The sequence below is a fragment of the Canis lupus genome, chromosome 12, assembly GCF_003254725.2.
Source record: "Canis lupus dingo isolate Sandy chromosome 12, ASM325472v2, whole genome shotgun sequence".
Taxonomy (NCBI): Eukaryota; Metazoa; Chordata; class Mammalia; order Carnivora; family Canidae; genus Canis; species Canis lupus.
The window spans coordinates 19,791,448-19,817,443 of record NC_064254.1 but is presented as its reverse complement, the minus strand read 5'-3'; the positions used below and the strand labels follow the sequence as shown (position 1 = coordinate 19,817,443).

The following is a 25,996-nucleotide window of genomic DNA, read 5'->3' as shown; positions in this document are numbered from 1 at the left end:
CATGGCTAATTACCCAGAATGAAAGAGCTAACCAGCACTTTTCATGGCAGTCTTACTTTTTGATGTCCCAAGGCAGCCTGTGTTTTAGTATGAATTCATCACCAGAGAGAGGTTTGTGTTTAGCCGTTGGAAGAGAAGAACCTCTTTGGCCAATTGCCTTCTAGAAGGTGTGAAGTACCCTGTTTAGGTCATACAGGAAACGAGATACTGGAGGTTGTACTCAGGCAGGCGTGGGTTTCAGAACTCACAAATGCTGGATACCAAAAAGCACATGTCAGGTTCTGGTTCTATTGAATTTGAAGACTTCACAAAATTCCCACAACTCTTCTTTGAAGTTCTATGTTGTTCTCTACTCAGGAAGTCATTGAGGGAATAGCCTCAGACCCTGTTAAAAGTTACACCCTTCTTATTTATATCATTTAGCAATATGCACAAATAAACCTCTAATTCTCCCTTCCCTGTGTTCTAGTAATTCACTTCTAGGATTTCAAGAAAGCAGTTAGAAATATGTAATATTTATGGAAAACTACATTTTTGGAAGTTTTCAGTATAATAACAAAAAAAATTTGAAATGAAGTCTTTAGTAATAAAGGATGAATCCAAATACTAATGTATTAGGAAACCTTTAAAAATCATGATGTAGAATATTTTACTGAAGCAGGAAATGCTTACAGTATGTTGGGAAGTAAAAGGGACAGATCATAAAAGAGTGTATAGATTTAATCTTAATGGTGTATATAGTACATATGTTTGTATACACATATAACAGGTAATTAGAAACAGGACTCAAAGGATGTATTCTTAAGGGTTGAGTGCCTACCCTAGGTGATTGGCGTATTACATTTATTCATTGCATTTTAATGTTTTTTTTTCAGTGAACATGTACTAATTTAATGACAGTAAATACACTATAATTATACAAGGGGTATTAAGAAAATTATATGCCAAACAGCTTACCCTAGTTCCTCTTAAGATTATGCTTGTGAACCTGAAGAATTACTTGCCATTATCTTTGCAAGGAACCCATTTCCATTAAATGCCTTATCCTATCCTATCCTTTGCCAGCCACTACCTCTATGGATTTGATGTCATTTGACAAAGGTAGACATGTGTATCTCTGGTAAAAATATACTCAGTTCATCCACCCATCTATGCAAAATTTATCAAGTGTCTACTATGTTGTAGGTACTGTGACAGGAGCTGGTAACTCAGTGAGGAATAAGATGGCAAAATTCCTGCCTTTAAGGGAAGAGGAAGAAGCCAGAGAATAAACAAGCTCACATATTGTGATAAGAGCTATAATGTGATAAAAAAAATAATAGAGGACTCCTGTATACAATGTGCTCAGGAAGGCTTCTCTGGAGTATCTTTTGTGGAGCTGAGAAGAAGAGGTCATTGTGGCCAATCAGGCAGTGGGGGCAGCAATGCAAGGCCCCACCACATTTATAAACTGTCAGAGGCCAGAAGGGCAGGAGTAGACTAAGAAGGAAGGAAAGTTCTCTACATGAGCTCTGGGAGGTATTTAAGATCTTGGAGGCCATAGTAAGGAGTTTAGATTCTGTCCTAAAGACACACTAAGTATCTTTCCAGAATCACACAGTCCAGCCTTAGCAGTGTCAGGTCTGGAACCCAGACTTCTCTGACTGACAGTGTACTTGGCATGGTGCTGTGCCTTCAGTGTCAGGGATGAGAGCCTCGACTGAGGTGTGTGATTCAATGAGATTCCAGAACCACCAGTAGCAATTTAAGGCTAAGTGAGGGAGACATAAAGACAGCAAGTGTTTTTGATGCCTATCCTAGAGGGTGCATGCAGGATAACCTGCTTACTACTTTTGGTTCTGATCAGACTAACTGAGAGAGCCATACATTAGGACTCAGGAAACAGGTTCAAGAAGTCTCTTTGCCACTATCCATATCAAAAATATTTGCCACATTCCCTCAAAATAAACATAAATGTGCATGCATGCACAACTGTATTATCTATATCTATGTATGTATGTCTATATATACATGTATATTTACATTTATATTTATACTTAACTCAGAATTATTGTGGAAGAAAACATGGAAAAGTATCTTTTTAGGAAACTTTGAAATTTTGTAAATGTTACTCTATTTTTGATATCATGGTATCTCTGCTAATTTTGATGATGGACTTTCAATGAAAAATAATCTCTAGTGAGATAACCAGGGACAAATACAAAAATAAATATGACCTAAAGCTTTTAAAAAAGTCTAAGCTAACAGAAAATGGTTTTAACTCTATGAGAGCAAAAAGAACATGATTAGGGAAGATGGTGCATTGCCACCGACAAATGAGAGGATTGCTGAGTGGCTTAACCCATTTTTCTCTAGACTTTGCTGATGAAGAGCCTAGAGAGAACAGAAGAAGGCTCATTAACAGGGTAGAAGCTCAAGACCAGAAAAGGTTGTATGGGAAGCTGGTCACGCCTTTCCTTTAGTTCAAGTCTATGTCTTAGATCATTTATATACATGCACATACAGTATATACAAAATACTTGCTTGTAGGATTGAGGATCATTACTTGCTGGTAGTGAACATGGGAGGGGGGGAATACAATAGAGTAGATGGACAACTATTTTTTCCTTTGCCTAAAAAGGGAAAAAGGGGAATTCTGGACATTTAGACAACTCAGCTTCTGTTATCCCTGACAAAATTCTAGAATTCATTACTAATCAAATGGTTTGTGAGTTTTCAGAAACAGAAGTACAGATCTCCCTCAACTTACAACGGAGTTATGACCTAATAAACCCATTGTAAGTTAAGAATACCATAAGTTGAAAATGCATTTAATACCTAACCTACTGGACATCATAACTTAGCCTAGCCTACCTTAAACATGCTCAGAACACTTATATTAGCCTGCAGTTCGGCATAGTCATCTAGCAGGAAGCCTGTTTTATAGTAAAGTGTTGAATGTCTCATGTAATTTATTGACTTCTGTACTGACCATGAAAAACAGAATGATTATATAGAAAAAGGATGACTTATAAGTGTATCAGCTGTTTATTTTTTGTGATTGTGTGGCTGACTGGGAGCTGCAGCTGCCCAGCATCATGAGAGAGGATTGTACTGTATATCCCTGTCCGGGAAAAGATCCAAATTCAAAATTGGAAGTATGGTTTCTACTAAATGCCTATTGTTTTTGCACTATCATAAAGTAAAAAAAAATCGTAAGTCAAACCATTGTAACTCAAGGACCGTCTGTAGTTATCTGGGTACCAATTCATAAGGAATGTGATGGAGTGGTAAACCAACTTTATTTCCTCCTTGTTATATTTATAAGTGATTTCTGATGGAAATATATATATAGAGAGAGCTTCTCAAACTATTCTAACAACTCCCGCCCCCACCCACATGGCAAAAGGAACGTTCTAGCTGCAAATCCCAAAGTGGCCTGACACAAGCATCAAGTGGCTTTGAAGTCAGGTGTTTTGAAAAAATATGTAAACATTGCATTTCTATTTCAATCATGTTTCCATTTTTATCTGAATATTATATTTTAATTTAAAATTTAAATTACTTTTCTGAAACTTTGAGTACTAGTGACACTTCAGAGCGAATGCTGTATTTATCCTCTAGCTCTGTCTACCCCCTAGATCATGGCTCAGCTAAATGGATTTGTAGTTACAAGAAAGGCTCCAGGTCCAAAATGCATTTGGGAAACAGGTCCCTATGAGTGAGACAGCATGTAATTCCCACATTTATATTTCAACAATAATATCGCCAACACCACTACCACCAAAAACTATAACAAGAGCAGCCTTTATTGGACACTTACTGTGTGCCAGATTCTTTGCAAATCACTTTGTAGGCTGCACTTCACCCCAACCCCTCAACACCTATGTAAAATAGGCACTCAATGATTATAACTCCATTTTATAAACATGGAAACCAAAACGTAGAGTCACATCCTACACAAGGTAAATATCTGCTTGAGAATTCAAACCTAGCTGGTCGCTTCCAAGCCTAACCTCTGCATGCTAATACTTCTCAGAAAATCAGTTGAACAAATAAAACATGGTGAAATCCTCAGGTGTTGTGGCTCTGAGACCGAGTTTACAACCATCTTTATGTAAGCATTGGGCTGCAAAACAAGCACAATGTTAGATGTCATGGGAAGGAGGACTCAGGTAAGAGGAGACCGCAGCCCCAGTGGTCAGCTCAAACTGTGTGTGTTCAGTTCTGGACCACATGATGTTAAAATGTGAACAATCTAGAGTAGGTCTAGAGCACAGTGGGTATGAAAGTCCTGACCTGGCGAATACAAAGGTGGGAATATTTTACTGTGAAGAAGAGATTAAGTAGATGTGGTTACCCTTGGTATTTCTAGCAAATTGTGGGAAAAACCATCTTGACATTGATTTGGGAAAAGATGCTCTAGTTTGACATGATTTATAGTTTGTCAAGCAGTGACCTTTTGTCCTTTCCATGGCCCTGCCACTTTTCCTATGGTATCTGCCTTCTTTATGCTGATGTTCAAACAGCATTGTAAAACTTGAGAGTCTTGCTTTAGGAAACAGGACACCTGGGTTCTAATCTTGGAGCTGTCGCACTTTTGTTTTTGGCTTTACGCAAATCTCCCGATCTCTTTAGGTTACATTTGTTATGCCTGTATCTACTTTACTGGCCCAAATGAGATCATACAAATGAAATTGTTAAAAAGTATGGGACATCATGCTTTATCGTTACTAATAATCTTTGAGTTAGTTGCAACAATGCCTGAAACCAGGATTGTTTTTGAATAAGTATCACACCTGTTGGGGACAATAGCCTGCAATATCCACACTTTCACCTCCTCTAGACAGCATATTTTTAGACTTTCTGTAATGCCACACTGCTGTTTTTCATTTTAAATCCAGTCTGGCTTCTCTCCTTAAAGCAAGAGGACTTTTAAAGTGAGTGGCTGGTAGTATAACTGGCACATATATCGAATCTCCTTAGTCTGGGCTGTTAAGTAAGTTTAATTAATTTACTAAGTTAATGTTCCACTGCTAGCAACAGAGCCTCATTGCCATCAGCTGGGGAGAGGGAATTGAAAGCCTAAATGAGCTCATTTTTTCACAGTTGGAATTAGGGACCAGTTAGCCAGTTGTGTGGGTTTTCCAATTTCTCCATCTGCCCTGGGGGGATTGAGGCAATTCACTCCCCCAACACTAAGTGTGAGTAAGAACAGAAAGAGGGAAGGGGAAAAGAAAAAAAAAAAAAAGAAAGAAAGAAACACCTCTGCCCAACATTTGCTTCCATTTTTGGAACTGAAAGTATTGTGTGCACATTGCTTGTTAAGTTGGGATATGGAGAAGCTTTTGCTAATGTTCCTAATAGATTTGGAAAAGAGAAAGGCCTCAGTGAAAGATATTTACCATGTGCATTTTCATTGCAGCGTGTGCAGATAAAAGGAAAACAAATAAACAATAAAAGAATGGAAACAAAATTACAGAAATTTGCAAAATTTGACAAATGGTGGCCTGTAGTTGCCACAAGCTAATGGCTTGCAATGATTAATAAGAGTAAAAATAATTGCATTTCATTAAGATTGATGACACCCCATTTAACCTCCCCTCTCGTTTCAGCCCTAAAGTGGAAAGAGATGAAGTTCTCATCTATAATAGCTCCTGTAACATTGCCATGGAAACTGAGGCAAAGATGGAGTGTGAGACGCCTAATCAGCCAATTACCGCCAAGATTACTGAGATACGGAAGAGCCGGGGCCAGAGCACTCAGGTATAATCAAATCTTTTTTACAGACTGATTCAAACAGCTCAAATTAAATTTGTAATATTGTGTACATTAAAAAAACAATTTAGTCCAAATGGCAGCGATATATAATATTAAATGCTCTCAAACTTTGAGAAGCGAGTCTAATGCACAACATCTGAATTCATAGTTAACTATGGTTAATCATATATTTTCTCAACAACAAATGAGTGCTGCCTGGGCTCTTTTAAAGCAAATTCTGAACAGATAATCTCCGCAGCGTTTTGTCCTGCTTTCCATGTGCGTGTTGGAAAGGGGCTCTCTGTGGTTTATTTCTTCATGAAATAAATGGCCCCCAATTTAACCAGGCCCCCCTGGAAGGTTTCCAGATCACTCAGCCATCCTCAGTTGGTGGGATGGGGATGTCTGCTGGTTCATCCGGCTCGTCTGTTCCATGGAGAGCAGAGTGGAAGCTTCAGCTCCCGAGTGCAGATCAGAGCTGGAAAGCACTGCTGGGACATTTGGTCTGCCCTCTTTACCTTGATTTATCTGCTTTGAAATCATCTTAAGCACCCCTCCAAGTGGCTCCCCTAAGAATGTGTTCTTAAATGTCCCCACTGAGAGATTCCACAGCCTCCCCAGGGCATTTTCAAGACTTGAAATCAGAGGCTGAGGGCTCTTTGGAAGTATATCAGATAATCTTTTACAACTCTCTGGACTTCTCAATGATAAATGATAAAAAAATAATGTTGATAAAATAATGATAAAAAATATTTATTGAGCACCTACTCCCTTAGGGGCTTTTTTCATTATGAAACCACTTCTCGGTTTTCCTCTTTTTGTCTCCTTTATTTGGAACAAACATTTATGGGGTGCCTATTAGGTGCCACACACTACATGAGATTCTCTAGTGAATGCTGCTTCATTCAATTAAACTTTGCGAATCCCAAACTATACTTCCTGGGTTTGTGGGCATGGGTTTTTTTGTTTTGGGGTTTTTAATAATTTTGGACTAGTGTCAAAAATGTATGCAATGACAAATAACATAACTTTTCTGTTCTTCCTTAACTTCTCTGCCTGTCTCCTCCCTCCCCCATGCCTCACAACCTCCTTATCCTCCCCTCAGGGGCTCCTTTCACCTTCCATTCAAGGAAGATTGCACCAGCCTGCCACTTCTGGCTTCCTGTGTCCCCCAAATACACATTTCCTTTCAGTTCATTGCCAATTTTATCATCTCTGGGACCATAGTCCTCTGATCATAGACTCCACCTTGCTCCTCTGTCCCTTTCTTGCAGTTGGCTGTCAGTAACATCTCAAATGTTTATCATGAGGCAGTGGGTGTGCTGAGTTGTGTTGTGTATCAGTGTTGTGTAGTGTAATGAGAGCTGTGGGACATTGAACAGTTTCTAAGTCTTCCTGGGCAATAATGTGAGTTGTTGGGATGCCCATGAGAGCAATGCCAGTGAATGGGAGGGAGAGGCAGGTTGCATAGTGCTTAAGTACGGACCTTGGAGCTAGACTGTGGGGACTTGAACATATCATTTGCTACCTGGCAGCCTTCAGACAAGTTACTTAACCCCTCTGTGCTTCAGTTTTCTCATCTGCAAAGTGGAAGTAATAATAGTACCCATCTAATAGGATTGATTGGGGGCTGGTATCCTAACATCTGGGCCACTGAAACTGCTCCTCCAACTGAGTAAATTTCTAGTGGTAGCCATTACTGGCAGTGCAAGTTTGCTAGTAGGAGTGCTAGAAAATGATACCGTGTTATTTCTCTGTGGTGCTTGCTGCTTTGACCAGATCATTTTGGTTCTTAGTTTTCATTTAATTTTTCACCATCTCAAAAAGTAATTTTGAATTTTTCAATGCCTTAGTTGTCTTTAAATATTTGTGCAGCATATATTTATTGAGTTATAGACATGTTCACGGTTATCTGCCATTTTCTGAAGGAGAATAGTAACATGAAAAGAGACCCCTTTAGGGGATAATTAGGGAGGAGAGGCCATCTAGGGATTAGGTAAGTCTTAAAGGACATATAGAGTCAATTCACTACAGTAGGAGGGAATGTTGTGTATCATCTAGACAAGGCCCTTTATTCAAGAGATGAGTTCACTGAGGTCCTTAAAGAGAGGTGACCTGATAGAGGTCACACACCTAGTAATTTGGCCTCATAGCCCATGTGGCCCTAAGTCATTATGAGGGAATCTTTAGGAACCAGAAGGGCATGTCTGTCAAAATCTACTTGGCTTGTGTCAGTGTCTGGGAGACTCCAGTCCTGGGATGCATGGTTACCCTATAGATGTTGGGATGTCTGGTTTCCCTGCACAGGTATGGGGATAACACGTCACTTGTATTGACAAACACAGTTGCTTTATCTGGACCTGGATCTGATGAAAACCAGTGCTGACAGGTGCTTAACTAGGACTAGAATTCAGGTCTCCAGCTCTAAATACTAAGTGAGAACCTTGGAACACACATTTCATGGAATGTTAATAAGTATTTTGTGATAAAATGTTCCAAGGTCAAATACATTTGTGAAAGCTGGGTTAAACAAAGTAATAGGGTTCTTTTTTTTTTTTGTGGACTTTGAGAGCCTTCCACATGTGACAACATAATGCGAATGTTGAGAGAACTTTTGTATTATCCAAATTTGTTCGTTCGTGGAACACTTTATTTTCAGAATTGAAGCTCCTCTCTGTCCTGCTGTGCTTGCTTTGCAAAATGTTGCTCATGCCGTGCTCTCCCCCTACCATCAAGTGGGGGATCAAAGGTGGGAAACATTACTTCCAGATGGGGCAGCCATCTAGGTCTGCTGAAGTAGACAGTATTTGTATTTTGCCTTCAAGAATGGGCAGGGTTTAGGTTCAGGGTTGCAGAGGAAAGGCATTTCTGGTGGAGAAACCAATATGCACAAGTCTCTGAGGCAAGAGCCTGTGGGAATAGTGCAAAGAACATGATGTGTGTGAATGGGACTAGTGAGTTATAGGTTTGGGAAGTAGGCTGGAATTAGGATGGCTGGTTGAGTGTGTGGCACCTTGAGTTCATCAGGTGACAGGTAAGCTTTGAGGAGGCACTGCATGATCACAGGTGTGCTTTAGTCACACTGATCTGGTTGTGGGGTGTAGGATGCCTTGGGGATCCATGGGAGGCAGGAGCATCTCAACCAAGAAAGTTAAATTGAACTAGGGAAGTGGTAGAGGGAATGGAGAGGAGGAACACACACAATATTCTGCATTTGATAACTTGTGTTAGTCAAGGTGTTCAAGGAATGGAAAATGAATGATGGTAAGTAGAAAATGACATGCCAACTTTCCCAAATGATCTTTTCAAATTTATGAACTCTCTCTATATATATCTCCATGCTCATGACTCCCATATTGTAATCTCCATCCCAGAGCTCTCTCCTGAACTTTAGATTCCCATACCTTAGGGCCTACTGTTATCTTCACTTGGATATGGAAGCGGCATCTCAAGTCTAGGAGATTATAAATTGAATTCCTGATCACCACTGCTTGTCTTCTGTTTCCCACTGTAGTCCTGGACCAAGTTTGTGGCAGCTCTGTCTTTTCAGTTGCTCAGGCCATGGAAGTATCCTTGGTCCTCCAAATTCTATATCAAATCTATCAGGAAATTATGTTGGCTTTACCACTAATCTGCCCACTTTGTAGCATGTTAGCTATCATCATCACTCTCACATTTTACTGAGTATTACAAGGCTTACCCAACTGGTTTTCTACTTCCATCCTTACCTCCCTTCAGTCCAGATTAGTGGGGCCCTGGTGATATTTCAAAATATGTCTGATGATTTCACTCTTCCCAAAAACATTCCAGTGGCTCCCAAATGGTCTTGCAATTAAAAGACAAGTCCTAACATTGACCTAATGGGCCATTCTCTGCACTAATCCCCTCCTCCAATTCCTTTCTGCCTTCACTACTCACTTCTGTCACCTTTGTCTGCTCTGTTCCAAGATTGTTGCCTCCTCGCAGTTCCTGGACCATGCCAGGCTTGCTTCTACACTGAAACCTTTGTATTTACTGCTCCTTCTGCTTGAATACTCTTCCTCGTCCTTTTTTTAAGTACCACTGTTCAAAAAAGAAAAAAAAAAAGTACCACTGTTCACTTTTAACTTTTTTGCTGAAGTTACTTCCTCGTTGAGGTCTACCATTACAACCCTATTTATAACTGCAACCCAGTGTTGCTCACAAATATATCATGCTTGCAATTTCCCTTACTCTTTCCTGTTTTCTTTTTTTTTCTTTCCTGTTTTCCTATAGTCCTTATCACCTGCCAATATTCTATATAAGTTTGTTATATTTATTTAGCATCTAGCTTTTCCTGCTAGAATATGATCTTCAAGAAGGCAGAAATGTTTGTCTGCTTTGTTCACTGGTATATCCCAACTACCTAGAACAGAGACTAAATCAATTGTACTAATGAACAATATAGAAATGCAAATGATGAGTTAAAACAAGCCAAATCACATGTTGCTTCTCTAATCCTATCCTCTGGTGATTATATCTGAAAGGACACACACACACACACACAGGTGTACATGCATACATTTGCACACAAAGATGTTATTGCCTTATTTATATTGTTCTTCAACTTGTACTTTTTTTAAGACCTCATGGCACTCTGGGATATAAGCTCCTTGAATAGAGGAAATTTGTTTTGCCAGTAATGTTTCCAAATGCTTAGAACTATGCTTAATAAACAGCAGATCTCATTAAAAATTATGGAATGGATGAATGGATTTATAAATGAATGAATACATCATGGTCTTCTTTTCATTTTAGCTCAGGTACATTTTTCATTTTCTTCACAAGACATTGATTGTACCTACCATGTATCATGGTGATACATCAAAACAAGAAAAAATATATGAGGACAAAGAATCTGAAAGAATGCTGGAAAACACTGTAAGATGCTATGAGGCAACCAATGGGCTTGAGACGTTTCTGAAGGACATATTGAGTTGGATGGGTAGAGAAACCAGAGCAGAATAAACACAAAGCAAAGTAAATGTAGAGAGAACTGATATAATATAGCTATACTCTTCTATAGGGCTCTGGAAGAAATTCCAAGCTTGAGTCAGGGCATACCCTTAGGGTAATTAATGAAGGGATTGCTGTGGGAATTACTGGGTTGGCATTTCTTCCCCCTCTCTCTCTCCCTCCCCACCTCCTTCTTTCCCTTTGTACACGATGTGGTTGGATCTATGGCTCTCAAGGTGATGTCTTAAAAGTAGCTCATAGAACAAAGAGGAGTTATTTATTTGGGAGCAAGAGATAGGTTTGGTCTACTGTGGATGTTAGGACCACTGTTAAACGCGGTTAAACCCATGCAACTCTGAAACTCCAGGGAAAGAGGGAGGGTGAGAGCTCAGCATCCTCTCCATTTCTGCCTCCAAGAAATTCCTTTACATTCACTTGACTCATCCAGATGTTTTACCCAGCAATTTCAGTTGTGATAACTGGAAGAATTTTCTCTGAACATCTGATCTGCCATATTAGTGGAAAAAGAAGTCTGAAAACAATGCTGTTAAAGTTATCTGGGAAAGGATTTTAAACCTAGAATCCTATATGCAGTCATATACTATTTGGAGTAAGAACAAAATAAAGACATACACACTATACAGAATTCAGAAAGTTTATCACCCTTGTGCAGTCTCTGAAAAATTGTAAAAGCAATCCAGAAAGGGAGATGATATGGGATTCAAGAAATAGTAATGAACTAATGGTCTCCCAAAAAGCAGATAAAAATTGTTGAAAATGTGGCTGTGAAGATGAACATAGCTAAGAATGTATTCTTAACCAGAGTCAGGGACCTGTTTCACATAGGTATAATCAAAGGAGAATAGGAAAACAGAGACATAAATCTCTTCTTTGATAAAATGAGGAGACATTTCAAACACAAACATTATGTGAAGATGAAAAGTAAGAGAGGCGCAAATGATTTAATGGGGTAGAGTGGAGGCACTCCACTTGCTTTTAGATGAAAAGCAAGACAGTTTGCCCCAAAGAACCCAAAAGAAGCTTTAGGTTTAGAAAAATCTAAGTAAAAGGAAATAGGTCTGAGGCAAGATGCTAAAAGGTATGCATGTGGGTGGTTATTTGAGGTTCTGAATGAAAAAAATCTTCATCAACATTCTCTGGAAACCACATACTTGCTGGTTGAAGCCAAAGTTCAACTTTACTACAAAACAAACAAAAAAACTGTAAAGAATGGTTAGATCCCTAGAGTACTGCTCCTGACTGACCCAACCAGATATCTCTTCTTACTCTCCCTCCAGGATGCAGAGGCATTATTTGTGGACAAATTGAATTTATAAGATATTAATTAGGCACTTGATATCAAGCACAGAGAGATGGAGATGTAGGGTGGTACTGAAATCTAGCAGATGAATGGAAAATCTGCTTGCTCTTTAGAGAGAGGTCAACTTCTCCTGATCCCACTAAATTCTTTCCTCTGCCCAGCTTGGAATCCTGGCAACCCAAGTTCTCCTCCTTTTAGAAAGGAGACAAAGATTCTTCTTTGGAAAGATAAAATCAAAGTAAAGATCCACAGATTTTGACATTTGGAAGCCTCATGAAGTTCTGCTTACACAGATCATCCACTTAGATTTTTAGTGCCTTACTCTTATATATGAATGGGTGGGCTTCTGGTTTTGGCCATGAGAGAATAACGAGTTTCAGACTACCCTCCTGCCATACCCAACTACATATCTAGTTGAAATGTAAGAGATAACAGCGCAAGGCTGTGATCCTTGAGAGAAGGGGAACACACTAGGAGAGTGGCTTTCTGTCTGGGAGCACATTCCCAAACACAGCGCTGGGAAATAGAACCCAAGAAGAGAGAAGCCCAGTCTCACTGGTAGGAGCTCAGGGCTGCTTAGGTAGGGAGCTAGTAGGTAGAATTTAATGAAATAATGGCCAACATTTTTTCAACTTTGATGAAAATTACAAACCCACAAATATAAGAAGATTAATGAATCTAAACCAGTGGAAACATAATGAAATCCATTATTGGAGTTCTCAGTAATGTTTAGGTGTTAGTTCTTCCAGTTAAGTTGTATGCTCCAAGGTAATATTTAGAGTCAATGCAATTCCAATAAAATATCCCAACAGATTTGTTAATTTCTTTCTTTCTTTCTTTCTTTCTTTCTTTCTTTCTTTCTTTCTTTCTTTCTTCCTTCCTTCCTTCCTTCCTTCCTTCCTTCCTTCCTTCCTTCCTTCCTTCCTTCCTTCCTTTCTTTCTTTCTTTCTTTCTTTCTTTCTTTCTTTCTTTCTTTCTCTCTCTCTCTCTCTCTCTCTTTCTTTCTCTCTCTCTTTCTTTCTTTCTTTCTTTCTTTCTTTCTTTCTTTCTTTCTCTTATTTCTTTCTCCCCTTTCTTCCTTCCTTCAATAGAAATTTCAAGGTTGACTAAAAAATTTTATGGGAACACAATGAATAGCCAAAACTGCCTTAAAAAAAATTTGAGGACTTAACAGTGCCTGATTTCAAATCTTACCATAAGACTGTGGTAATCTATTGGAGCTTTATGATCTCATTTGAAAGAAGGATTCTCTTGCTAAATGTATGTTTGAAAGCTCTTGCCACAGCATCATGAAACCCAGGAGAGGGAAAGGGTTGAAGGAAGGTGTGATGAGATGTATCAAAAATAATGTGATCAGGAGATCTTTAATAACATTTGAGGTGGTAGGATGGTATTGGTGGAGAAAAACTCAGATTTTCTATGGTTAGGGAGTGCAAATAAATGCAGGTAGGTGGTATTGATCACAAGCAGGAAGAGAAAAGAAGGGTGCAGATGAGTATTGTGACTGGGCAGCACCTTCCTTGTACCCAGAACTCACCATCACTAGCACTAGGGATGGTTTCTTCAGTGAAGGTAATGGATTAAAGCTGTGGTCTTCAAGGATGTTCCTCAACTTGACAAAACGCAAACCCCAAGCTTCTTACCACATCCATTCATCTAGTGACCACAAAGTAACTCCTACATAACCCTGATGTCATATGGTCAAATCACCAGCATCTTTTGGGAAATATTTATATTTTCAGACTTACTTGGGGAATCTTCAGTGTATACGTCTCTTAGGAAAATTTTATTTTTCTTAAAATTGAAGGATTTTCCTCTTGGGAAGTCCCACAGTACCATATCATACTCATTTTAGGAATTTATCTTTTAAAATTATTTAAATTATGTGTATTTATTGAAATATCTTTTCCCTCAACTAGATACTAAATTCTCTGTGAATGGGATGCATATTGGATTCCTCCTTGATGGATGGGTGGATGAAGGTATATATCTGCACTGGATTATTATTTAAAAAGCAAAATCACATTGCTTAATCTAATATTTACTTTCTGTTGAAGGGGATTCTTCTAGAAATTGGTGTAATACGGTGATGTGCCAGATTTTACATTTGAAAAATAATGTGTATAGCTAGATAAGAGGCCAATCTGAAATGACTTTCCATTCCCTGTTTTTTCCCCTCCTATTACTGAAACACAAAAAATACTTTTCTGCTGTTGTTTCTTCTCTTCTCTCCTTATTATTTGCCTTCCCTATTCCTTCTTTTCTTCTCTTACTTTTTTCTCCTCTCTCCTCCTCTGCCTCCTATCTTCTCTCCCTTCCCTCCTCTCATTTCCTTCTCCTTCTCTCTCTCTCTCTCTCTTTTTTTCCTATTCCTCTCTTTCATTTCAAAGCATTTTTATTCCTTGTGTATCATCAGTCTTGTGTGCCTGGGGAGGTAGGTGCTACTGAAAGATGGGTTGAGCTGGTTGTTAGGCCAGAAACCCAAGATGTAGGAACCCAACCATTACCTTCCTGTCTTGGAGGAAACTTACAGAATCCCTTGTGCTTCTAGTTTTTCTGTGAAGTGAGGCCCCTCATGTGTACCATTTCCCCTACTGTGAGGGCAGGGTGAGTTGGGAAGGCAAGTGGCTTCACATCTGAAAAAGACTTTCCCTCCTTAAAAGGATGATGCGGCAGGTAGCAGAGACAGATGGGATACGTGATGAACAGGACTCCTTCAGCCTGACTCATAGTTCTAGAAATGTCCTGTCTGATTTTGAGTGTGTGGCAAGTCACTTAACCTGTCAGTTGATTAAGGTTAGTACTCCCTGACTACCAGGTTTTGGATAGAGGAAGACAATTGATACAAAAGGGTAGTGATAGGAGGAAACTAAGAATTCAAGTGCATGATGCCAGAGTAGTTATGAGCTTGAGCTCTGAATAAAAACTGGATTTGAGGCTGATCCTTCTACTTACTTATCATATAAAATTGGGCAAATTTTCTTAATTTCCTTCCATTAATTCCTATTTCATACACATAGAACACTTAAAGCAGTGTCTCATTCACAGGAAACCGTCAGAATGTGCTGGATATTACTACCTCTGGTTAAAAACAGAGTGGGACTACATAATTAAGAAAGAAAGTGAGTGAGTGTTCTGCAAACTGTTATGAATGGCTTAGGTGTTATAATTTATGGCATTGTTTATTGCAATTTTGTCATAACCAGAACTGGCTATGTAATAGAAGCCTTGCCACATTTTTGAGCTCAAGACTTTGAAGGCTTCTTTCTCTTGCTTTTTCTTTAAGAAGAGGGAATTCAGGCAATTTGTAGCCTGAATGCAGGCTTAAATTCATCTGAACAAATTAATTGTGCCTCTCTGTTTCTCAAAGACTCTTTGTATTAAATGAGTTCATGCCATCCGCCTGTTCCTTTCCCACCAAGGTATTTTAACAACAAATGAGGTTATGATTTCAAAGACTCTATCCCATTTTGGTCCCCAAAAGTCCTTATCATTCTTAGATATTATAATATCACCAAGTAATTATTACACTACCATACAAGAGTTTGAATCATCTTAGGTAAATTTGTTCTTAGCTTTTATCTTAAAATAATAGTTTCTGTTCTCAATGGAAAACAGTGAGCTTTATTAGCCCTGTGAAAATGACTCTATTAATGACAGGCAGAGGGCAGTCCCACTGGGACATGACATGATTATTTTCTTCTGAAGTACAGCTTCGTAAATGGAAACCATTCTGGTCTAAATAAATACTGTGTGGAATTTTCTCAGGGAACCTCATATCATGCAAAAATACATGGACTCATTTTGGGTCTGATTATGGGAGTGTAATGATCAGCTTTCTTCTGTGCCTTTCCAAATATGGGACTTTAGCTAGCCTACCAAGAGGTGTAAGTGCTAAGAAATTGCTTTGGGTAGTAGGATGGCCCATAATATGGCTCTTTGGATTCTACAGGGGCACTGGGGCTTGGTGAATGAAGAACCAGAAATGTTTGAGTTAGTTTGTTCACTGACTCATTGGTGACTTTGGACGATTTAGTTTTCTAATCTTGGTCTCAGTTTCTCCATCTGTGTCATGGGTGGATTATATGGAAGCTCTTAGCAATGGAATGTGAGAACTGTGATATATGAATATGTTACATTATCAGTATATTGAATTCTTCATCTGATAGAGAAGCTTGCTTTCTCAGAGGTTTATTAGTTCATTTCCTGGAGACTTTGTTGTGAATCACCATCTTCCTGAACCTGATGAAGAAGTAAGAGAGCACTCAACCATGAGTAGGCTCCCTTTCCAGGCCATGAAGGGTCTCAGGTAGTAGTTGAACGGATTTCAGAAATTAGATATAGATTAGATGTGTGTGTGTGTGTGTGTGTGTGTGTGTGTGTGTGTTAGTGGTAGTGGTACTGATGTGGAGGTGTTTGTGTTGGTGGAAACAATATGAGTTTCATAAGTGTTTGGACATGTGGTGTCTTACTAGGCATGTTGAACATTTTTAATTTTGCTGTGAAATGTTATCAGTTTTGAGTCTAATATATATATAGCATTTCTATTTGAAACAGCAAACAATCACCTGTCTTGTAATATAACAGGCAACTCAGTGAATTTGGAAGAATGGGGTTTTCAACTCAGTGATGTCCTCTTTGAAATCTTGTTTGCTTACCCATCCATCTTCTTTTTCAAGATCCTTGCTGTTAGTGCCACAACTCTGAGGTTTGTGCTTTCTCCAAAGAGTCACAGTACTGCCTCAAAAACGCATGTTGTTATGAAAGGAGTATAGAGAGCCTTGTCTAGCTAGCGATAGTACCAGGTGGAGCCCTGAGGGTGAAGAAATTTGGGTAAAAGCTATAGGAAGGGCATCTCATTTTGCATGAGGGAGAATGCGGTCGTTCAAACATCGAAAGTGTCATGGAAGCTGACTTCATCGATTGGACATCCAGCTCTGAGAGAGAGAACTCTTGTCTTTCAGGGGCTTGCTTTAGAGGTGGAGAGAAGGGGGACCAGAAGGAGAGAAACAGGGGTGTTAGGTAGAATTAAAAGAGTACTGAACCGCATTTTGATAAAAACTGTTATGGAGATGGAGGTCCTCTTGATGGGATTGCCATTTGTATGAATCAATGGATGTTAACTTGTTTTTGAGTCTATGAAATGGTTGTCTCAGGCATAAGCTCTCTTACATAAATTTGGACATTCTGCTTCTTTTCCTACTGGTTCATTTCAGCTTTGAGGGGATTGGACTAATGTCACTGGGCAGATCAATGAAGGGTACATAGGTCCTACTCTGTATTGTCCTGCCATCTTCATATGTTGCTTTGTTCCTGGGTAGGGCTGTTGGGCAGGACCTTTTGTGGCCCTTCATTGTTGACTGAAGTGTGCTGATGACAGACTCCTGCCAGGATACTGATGAAGGTGTATTTGACCCCAACAATGGTTTAAGTTCTCTCTCTGCCTGCCCTTCTCTATGGAACCATCATAAATGCAAATCAAGGTATGTGGTTGAGGGAAGATTTTCCATGAAATATACACCAACAGATCACCTCAGCTTTACTAAAATGAGGGACATGTGTCCTTTCTAAAGGAGGAAGAAAGGAATTCTCTAAAAGCATTTAATGAAGGAATATATTGCTCATAGAAGCTTATACATTAAAAACCATAAAAAATGAAAAACAGGAAAGGCATGTATTGATTCTGTTGATTTGCCAAAGGAACTTCTGGCCTTTCTAGGATATGATAACCACTGTACTAGTTTCTTCAGGTTCTTTTGATGGGGGATGCAGATATAACTCAGGAGGAATCCATGTAAAGTATTTCCTTACTTCCAATTAAGTGCCAAGAACCTCCTACGATTAATGGGTATTTAAGTGATTTTCCAGAATTGTCTCTCTGTTTTAACTAAGAGAATGTATCACAGTTCTGCATTTAGTCTCCTCTGTGATAGCCATCTCTATCTAATATCCAGTTCTCAACTATTTTGAGCACAAGGAAGCTTTGCACTTTCCCACCCTTTTAAGGTCTGATGGGGCATATGAGTTGCTTAGAATGTGAGTAGAAGCCTTTAATTTCTAGGGCTTGGCTCTCTAGCTAGCCCTTTCTTTTTCTTTGCTATGATGACCACATGGCTCAGAGCATGAGGTCAATAACATATAGAGGACAGTTGTTTTACCCTAGAGAATTGCTAACATTTATAGCCGTCTTTGTGTGAGCAAGAAATAAACATTTATTGTATTGTCCAGGAGGATTTGAGATAATTTATTACCGCATATAAGTTAGCCCAGCCCTAGATAGTGGCTAACCATATCATCTTTCACCTTTAGCTTTGTGGCTTTCCCACTACCTTCCACATGGTGTCTTTAATTCTTCTCTCTGACCACATGGAATCATCACCCAGTTAGTGCAATTGCTTGGTCATAGGGTAGTTTTATTTTTAGCTTTTTGAGGAACCTCCATACTGTTTTCCAGAGTGGCTGTGCCAGTTTGCATTCCTACCAACAGTGTAAGAATGTTACCCTTTCTCCTCATCCTTGCCCATATATCTGTTGTTTGCTGACTTGGTAATGAGGTCATATCTCATTGTGCTTTTGGTATCTCATTGTGGTATTTCCCTGATGGCAAATGATGTGGAGCATTTTTTTCATGTGTCTGTTGGCCATTTGTATGTCGTCTTTGAAGAAATGTCTGTTCATGTCTTCTGCCCTTTTCTTGGATTTTTTGTGTTTTTTTTGGGTATTGAGTTTGTAAGTTCTTTATAGATTTTAAATGCTAGCCCTTTATATGATATATCACTTGTGAATATCTTCTCCCATTATGTAGGTTGCCTTTTAATTTTGTTGATTGTTTCCTTTGCTATGCAAAAGCTTTTTATCCTGATAAAATCCCAATAGTTCATTTTTGTCTTTGTTTCCCTTGCCTCTGGAGATGTGATCTAGCAAGAAGTTGCTGTGACTGAGGTCACAGAAGTTGTTGCCCTTGTTCTCCTCTAGGACTTTGATGGATTCCTGTCTCAAATATAGGTCTTTCATTCATTTTGAGTTTATTTTTGTGTATGGTGTGAGGAAATGGTCCAGTTGCATTCTTCTGCATGTGGCTGTCCAATTTTACCAGCACCATTTGTTGAAGAGATGTCTTTTTTTCCATTGGATATTCTTTCCTGCTTTGTCTAAGATTATTTGACCATAGAATTGAGTGCCCATTTCTGGGTTCTCTGTTCTGTTCTACTGATCTATGTGTCTGTTTTTGTGCCAGTTCCATAACTCATACTCTCTTATTTGTCTTTTTATATTTTACTTTTTTTAAAAAAAATTGTTATAAAGACTTTAATCACAAGGGAAGAAACACAACTCAAATAGATTTAAATGATAGAGACTCACAGGATGGCTCACAGAATGGGAAAACTCAGGAATCATAGATATGGCCTGATCCAGCAGTTCAATGCTCACTAGTGGGATGGCTCTGTCTACCAGAGGGTCAGATTTAACCTAGGCCTGCCTCCTTTGTGCCCACAAGATGGCTGTCAGCAGCTCCCAAGGCTACTTGCTCTCGTCTTCATATTGCATGGGAATGAAAGGGTCTTTCATTTATGGGAACAGTCTCAGAAAGAGGAAGGTGCTTTTCCAGAATCCTCCAACAAATATCTCCTCAAGAGTCATTGGTCCAAGTTGAGTTACTTGACCACACTGCCCCATGCAAGGCTTTAGATGAGTGTCCACTGTGGAACTTAGAATGGACCTCATCCAACCAACACCTGGGTAAGACTATGAGACCAGTGATGCCTGGAAGAAAAATCTTGGGGTTATTGATGAAAGGAAGCTGGAGAATGGAAATTGAGGGGAATCAGCCAATGCTTGCCTACAACACCTCACTTTTTCTCTTAATGGCTCTCAATTAAGGCCTCTTCCTCTGGTTCTGCTCACTGATCCTTTTTGATAACTTAACACATTGCTATTGCATGGCATTTTGACAGGTGTGAAAATAAAGCACCTCTTCTGTATAAGAGAACTGGCTCTAGAGGGTATTATGCTGAGTGAAATAAGTCAGTCAGAGAAAGACAAATACCATATGATTTCACTCCTATGTGGAATTTAAGAAAAAAAGCAGATAAGCACAGGGGAAGGGAGAGAAAATAAAATAAGATGAATCAGAGAGGGAGACAAACCATAAGGGACTCTTAACTATAGGGAACAAACTGAGGGTCCTGGAGGGGAGGTGGGTGGGGGATGGGGCAACTGGGGGATGGGCATTAAGGAGGGCATCTAACTGAATGAGCATCTAACTGAACTAAATGACTTTACATAAGACTGATGAATCATTGAACTCTACCTTTAAAACTAATAATATACTCTATGTTAATTAATTGACTTTAAAATTTAAAAACCCAGCAAGATCCCCTTATTAAAAAAAAAAAAAAAGAGAGAGAGAAAGAATTGGCTAAATGAGAAGGAAGCATAGACTTGGTAAATCTCCCTTAGAATTCAGTAGAGTGTTTGCTTTTAACAAACAAGTAAACAAGCAAACAAAAGAATACAAACACATAAAAGCGTATACACCTTCAATAGCATGCAGGACCGCAAAATCAGTTGTTTTTTGGTGATGTGCAGTGTTCCTGATTCAAAATGAAAGTGATTGTTTTTATGATGTACCAGCTCCCAACGGGGGTGGCTCATCATTCAGTTCTATGTGAGACAGCCCTCCTCTAATAATAGAGAGAAAAGCCATCTAAGGAAAGAAATGGTGTGTTATAACGTTTGTTTCTCATAATGGGTCCTCCCAAACACTATACAAATACTAATTAACTAAACCTTTCAGTGTCCCTGCACAATGAATACCTATTTATATGGAGTGAAGTTGACAGAATCAATTGACTAAAGCCCCCCCCCGCCCCCCCCCCATAAATCTCAAAGTAAGAACCATGATTCCTGGGCTCACAGCTCCTGTACCCATCCCCAAAAAGCACTGCCATTCAACTTCTTTCTCTTCCCAGAGGGGAAAAGTATGCACAGACAAGCAGAAGCAAATCTATTTTGTTTCTGCCTGACCCTGATTAATATGAGTTTGAAGGACACTACTTGATGATTTTACTCAGATGTTGAATGAATGGAAGAACATGACCAACGGAGAGGGCAAGTTACTCTTGCACCAGGAAAATGAAATTATGGTCCTTTAGTCCTCCTCAAATATTGTTGACAGCTCACTCTCAAGGTGCCAGTCAGTGTATTAGTCCCTGGATGGGATTTTTAGATACTTACTTTGATACATAGCAGAAGACTGTGAAACTGTGAAGGTCTTGGATGAAATTCTGTGTTCAACTTTGGAAGGATCGTGTTAACTCTGCAGGTGAATAAGATACAACCTCAACCTGGAATGTACTGTTTGATAGGAGAGTTATAAGAACCCAATAACTGAACTGTGAGCTAAGTGTCATAAATGTGATAATAAAGGCATTGCATTTTGCTATGGAAAATCATTGAAGGTCAAGAAATCATCAGATGGAAAAATCATTACCTGGAAATTCCCTGGAGGGTATGGCATTTTATCCAGGCCTACATTTATTTGGATTATAAGGACAAGGGGAGACAAGGAGCAAAGGTGGATACTAGGGAAGAGACAATTATTATGGAGTCCCAGAAGTGGGAAGACACGGCTTATACATAAGTCATGATATTTGATTGGAATGTAAGGTTTGAAAAGAAGTAGCAGGAAAGGGAGTGACTAGAAACAAAGGTTGGGGAACATGAATGGTCTTGATGTCAAACTAAGGAGTGTGGTTTCCTCCAGGAGAAACTATAGAGCTATTTGAGGCTTTATAAATTTCGCAGCTACCACTTTGTCTCATAAAATACCATTTAGAGCTCCTATTAGAGTCAGAATGCTAGTCTGGCTCAAGTGTGGTCTGACGCCAGGTTAGTTCCAACACAAGTTAACTGCTGTTCTCTTAGGGCTCAGATACAGGGAGAGAAAGGTCAATACTGAGGCAAGAGTAGAAGGAAGTGAGGCATCTTCGAGCTGCAGCCAACAGGGTTGAGGATGGGTATTCTGAAGGAAGTACAGAGAAATGCTGAATGACTTACTGAGTGAGGAGAAGCATAGAGACTCTCGTTGGTGTTCTGGATTCCTGGTAAGTTAGAAAATGCTATAGTGGTCTGAGAGTCGCTAGTCTGGTCCTACCTTCTGGGCATGGATGATACCTACCTGCGAGATTATAGGCAAGTCCTGAGGAAAACCTGTTTCCTCATCTGTAATGAGGAATGGGACTGAATCAGCATTTTCGCATGTGAGTTCAGCATGTGAAGAATATACCATTGGAGAATAAGGCTCTGTGGTCAAATAAGCATGGGAAATGCTACAGACACTCCCATTTCACTCTGGGAGTCATGACACCCAGTGACACATTAGAGGCGTGCGGAGTCCTGCAGAAAGGAACACAGTTTTATCCTGTCGAACTGGCTGTCCCCCAGCCTTCTTTGGTCATAAGAAGTTTATTTATTTATTTATTTATTTATTTTTCCCCATGCAACTCCTATCAGCTCCCTGTGGAAATTTCGAACTATCATTGTAAGAGAAAAGTCTCATTGTCACATTCTCTGATTCTGGGTCATCACTGAGGGTGATGGATTTTCCAGATTTTCCAGATCCAAGGGAGGTATTCTCTTCTACTCTCTGGTTGAGTGCATTCTCCTCCCTATAATGGAGGACTTACCATCATTCCCCAATCAACTTTGCCTCAGAGTTGAGGCAAAAAGTTCTTTCACAATGTTTCTTAAAGCGCTTTGAGGTCTTCTGATGAAGAAGATCCCTGGTGGATTTGTCACCTGACTTCATTAGAAACCCTGCATGCTAAGAAGCTATCAACTTCAGCTTCCAGTATGGAATCATCATATTTCTAACGTTCTCTATTAACCAGGAAAGAGCTGAGGGATTATTTTTTTCTTCTCTCTTTTGCATCTGTATATAATGTAATTTAACCGAGCAAAAAAGACACTGATTGTCTGTCCCACAGGACTTCATTAACTCCCAGCTTCATGGTGTGCCGCAGCAATAATAAGAAAAGGAAAAGTTCGGGTGTTCCGTACCTGTCCACTTCCACCTCTGGTGCATAATGAGATGTCAGGAGTGGTGACACTGATGAGATGTGTGAAACGCGCTGATTGCAGGAGGCGCCCAGCTGCCTGCTTAGCTCCTGGGAGCGGAGCGGATCGGCAAGCAGCATTTTCCCCATTCACCTCCCTGCCACCTGAGCGGTGGTTTTGTTGACCTTTAGCTCTGCCTTCTGCACCCCGGTGGGATGTTATGACAATCGTCGCGGGGCAGATGCCACGTTTATGAGGCTGCCTGTAGCGAATCGGACTGGTAGTGCGGGATCTCCCAGCCAGCCCTCAGGGGAGCCCATTAAGAAATTGCAAGGCTAATAAAAATCATGCTGGATGAAATTGCAGTCCTCTGGTGCCACTCCGTGATGGGTCCAATCTGGTTTTAAATTTTAATGGGGGCAGGGACCGAAGGTTTGAACTGGGACCCTTGTACCGGCGGCGCTGAAAGTTGTACCTTCTTAACCTGGAGCTGGAACCGTTCAGTGAGAGGACACGCTGGCTTCTCTCCTTGTGCGACGTTTCTGCACAGTTGAGATAGGAATTTATTAATGTTTCTTATATGCTAACAATGCACTGCTCCTGGAAAAAAAGGCCTCACTCAGCCAGGTGGCATGCAATTTGGGCTACAGTTCGGGTCCTCTGGCCTCACACTGATGGAAGCCTTGTGTGTCCCTGCCTGAGGGGGCCTTGAAAACACATGGGCAACAGTTCCCAGCTCCTCATCTCAGTCGGATTGTCCTAGGACTTTGCTGTGCTGGTAGCTTCTCGAAAAGGAGACTGGGTGAGCTCTCTTGGAGAGCCATTCTAGCATTTAAATTCATCTTCACACTGGACTCCGTCTAATCCGGACCACTGCATCAGAAGGTAGTTCTTCATCCTTTGCTGAATCTTTTCTTCCAGAATTCGTCACTTCCCCTGGTTACACTAATGGCTTTCACACAGTAAAATTAAACAACCGAACATCTAAGTGCTCTTTTGGTAAGACTGAGGAAAGTGGGAGGAAAAACGTGATAAGGTGCTTCGTTGCTGGGTCTGACACCATGTAGAAAGGTATATTCTGTGTTTTATTGTAAAGAAACACTACATCTACTGAAAGAAGGCGGTAACAGTCACTGAATACTTACTTCTTGTCAGGAACTGAGTGAAGCCCTCAATCCCAACTGCCCATTTAATCCTCAAAATGAAACTTTGAAGTGATTGCTGTTATCATCTCTAATTCACAGATTAATAAGTGCTCAGAAATATTAGTGGCTTATTTCGGGGCCCACAGCTTATGTAAGTGGCAGAGTGGGGACTCAAAGATATAAGAATTCTAGAGCCCATACTATTACTGCTAATTTCTTTTGAAAAAAATATTTCAAAAAAAAAAAAAGAAAAGAAAAAAATCTATTCTCTTTTGTAGACATTTCCCAAAATAAATATGTGAAATTACAATATCGATGAGTAGAAGTAAATCTCAGGGTAGTGGAGAAAGCATAGTATATTAAAATTTATCTCCTGAGCTTCAACCTCAGTTATGAGCGTGAGTATGGTTCTGCCCACTTCACCTACCACAGCTTCTGCTTTCTTGTGGGTATTACCCTACCACTTGTGTTCTATGTCCTTCCAGTAAGATTTCCTGCTTCCCTTTTCCTTTCTCTCTGACAGTGATTTGAGGGGAAGTGCCTCTGTGTGTGTGTGTGTGTGTGTGTGTGTGTGTGTGTGTGTGTGTGTTTAAAGATTTTTATCTACAGGCAGCCTGGGTGGCTCAGCAGTTTAGCACCGCCTTCAGCCCAGGGCCAGATCCTGGAGACCTGGGATCGAGTCCCACGTCAGGCTCCCTGCATTGAGCCTGCTTCTCCCTCTGCCTGTGTCCCTGCCTCCCTCTCTCTCTCTCTGTGTCTCTCATGAATAAATAAAAATCTTAAAAAAAATAAAGATTTTATCTATTCATGAGAGACAGAAAGAGAGAGAGGCAGAAACATAGGCAGCGAGAGAAGCAGGCTGCCTGTTGGGGAGCCTGATGAGGGACTTGATCCCAGGACCCCAGGATCATGACTTGAACCAAAGGCAGACACTCAACTACTGAACCACCCAGTGCCCTGTGTGTATTTTTATATGCATTTATCTTCGTGAGGTAGTATGCGATATAAGGCCCTAGCATTTATATCTTCTCTGTAATGACCACTGGAGGAAAGTTTTATTAAATGAATACATGCATGAACATAATTCAGGTTAATGGTCACTAGAATTGAAATCAATTCCCAAAACTTTCATTGTGAAACTTTCGGAAACTATTTTGAGACTGTAGACATTAGGAACCACCAAAGAATCCTACTATTACTAAAGAAATGGTATACAAAGGGCAGTTTTATTCAGAAGGGCCCTCCCATTTCAAAGAAAGGCATTTAGCCTTACTATTTACTACCTGGGTTTTCCTATGGGTTGCAGAGGTGGAAGATGTGCTTGACATAGTTGACTTTCTCATGGTATCTTTCGGAACTCTTTTACTAAGTCTTGATAATGTAAAATTTAGTAGAAATTACTTATTTGCAGTATAGAGAAAACCTCATAATTTCTTTGCTATGTTATTTTAGTGAAGTAATGGGAGACCAGGTCTGTAGTTCCAGGATGTGCACTTTAATTTTCTTTTTTAAATTTTCTGGGGAATGGGGCAGTACATCTTAAGGTAGAGAGGAGTGGTATTGGTGTGGGAGATATAAGAGTTTCATAAGGTTTAAACATTTGCCAATTTTACATTGCCCTGTAATTCCAGCTTCACTCTTCCTACCATTGTGGGCTCGCTACAATATCACTTAAGTGCTTTAGTGTGCAAAACAAGAGAAAACATGTTTCCATCTTGTTACAAAAATGTTACATGCTGCATAAGTAGAAAATTTAAAA

At 39.8% G+C, this 25,996-nt stretch overlaps 1 protein-coding gene across 1 annotated transcript in view; it reads left to right on the top strand.

Moving 5' to 3' along the window:
* Window positions 1–25,996, top strand: part of PKHD1 (PKHD1 ciliary IPT domain containing fibrocystin/polyductin) — a 469,911-nt gene that overhangs the window by 91,073 nt on the left and 352,842 nt on the right. The window contains 1 exon segment of the mRNA XM_025419015.3: window positions 5,595–5,745. Coding sequence (XP_025274800.3) covers window positions 5,595–5,745 — 151 coding nt within the window.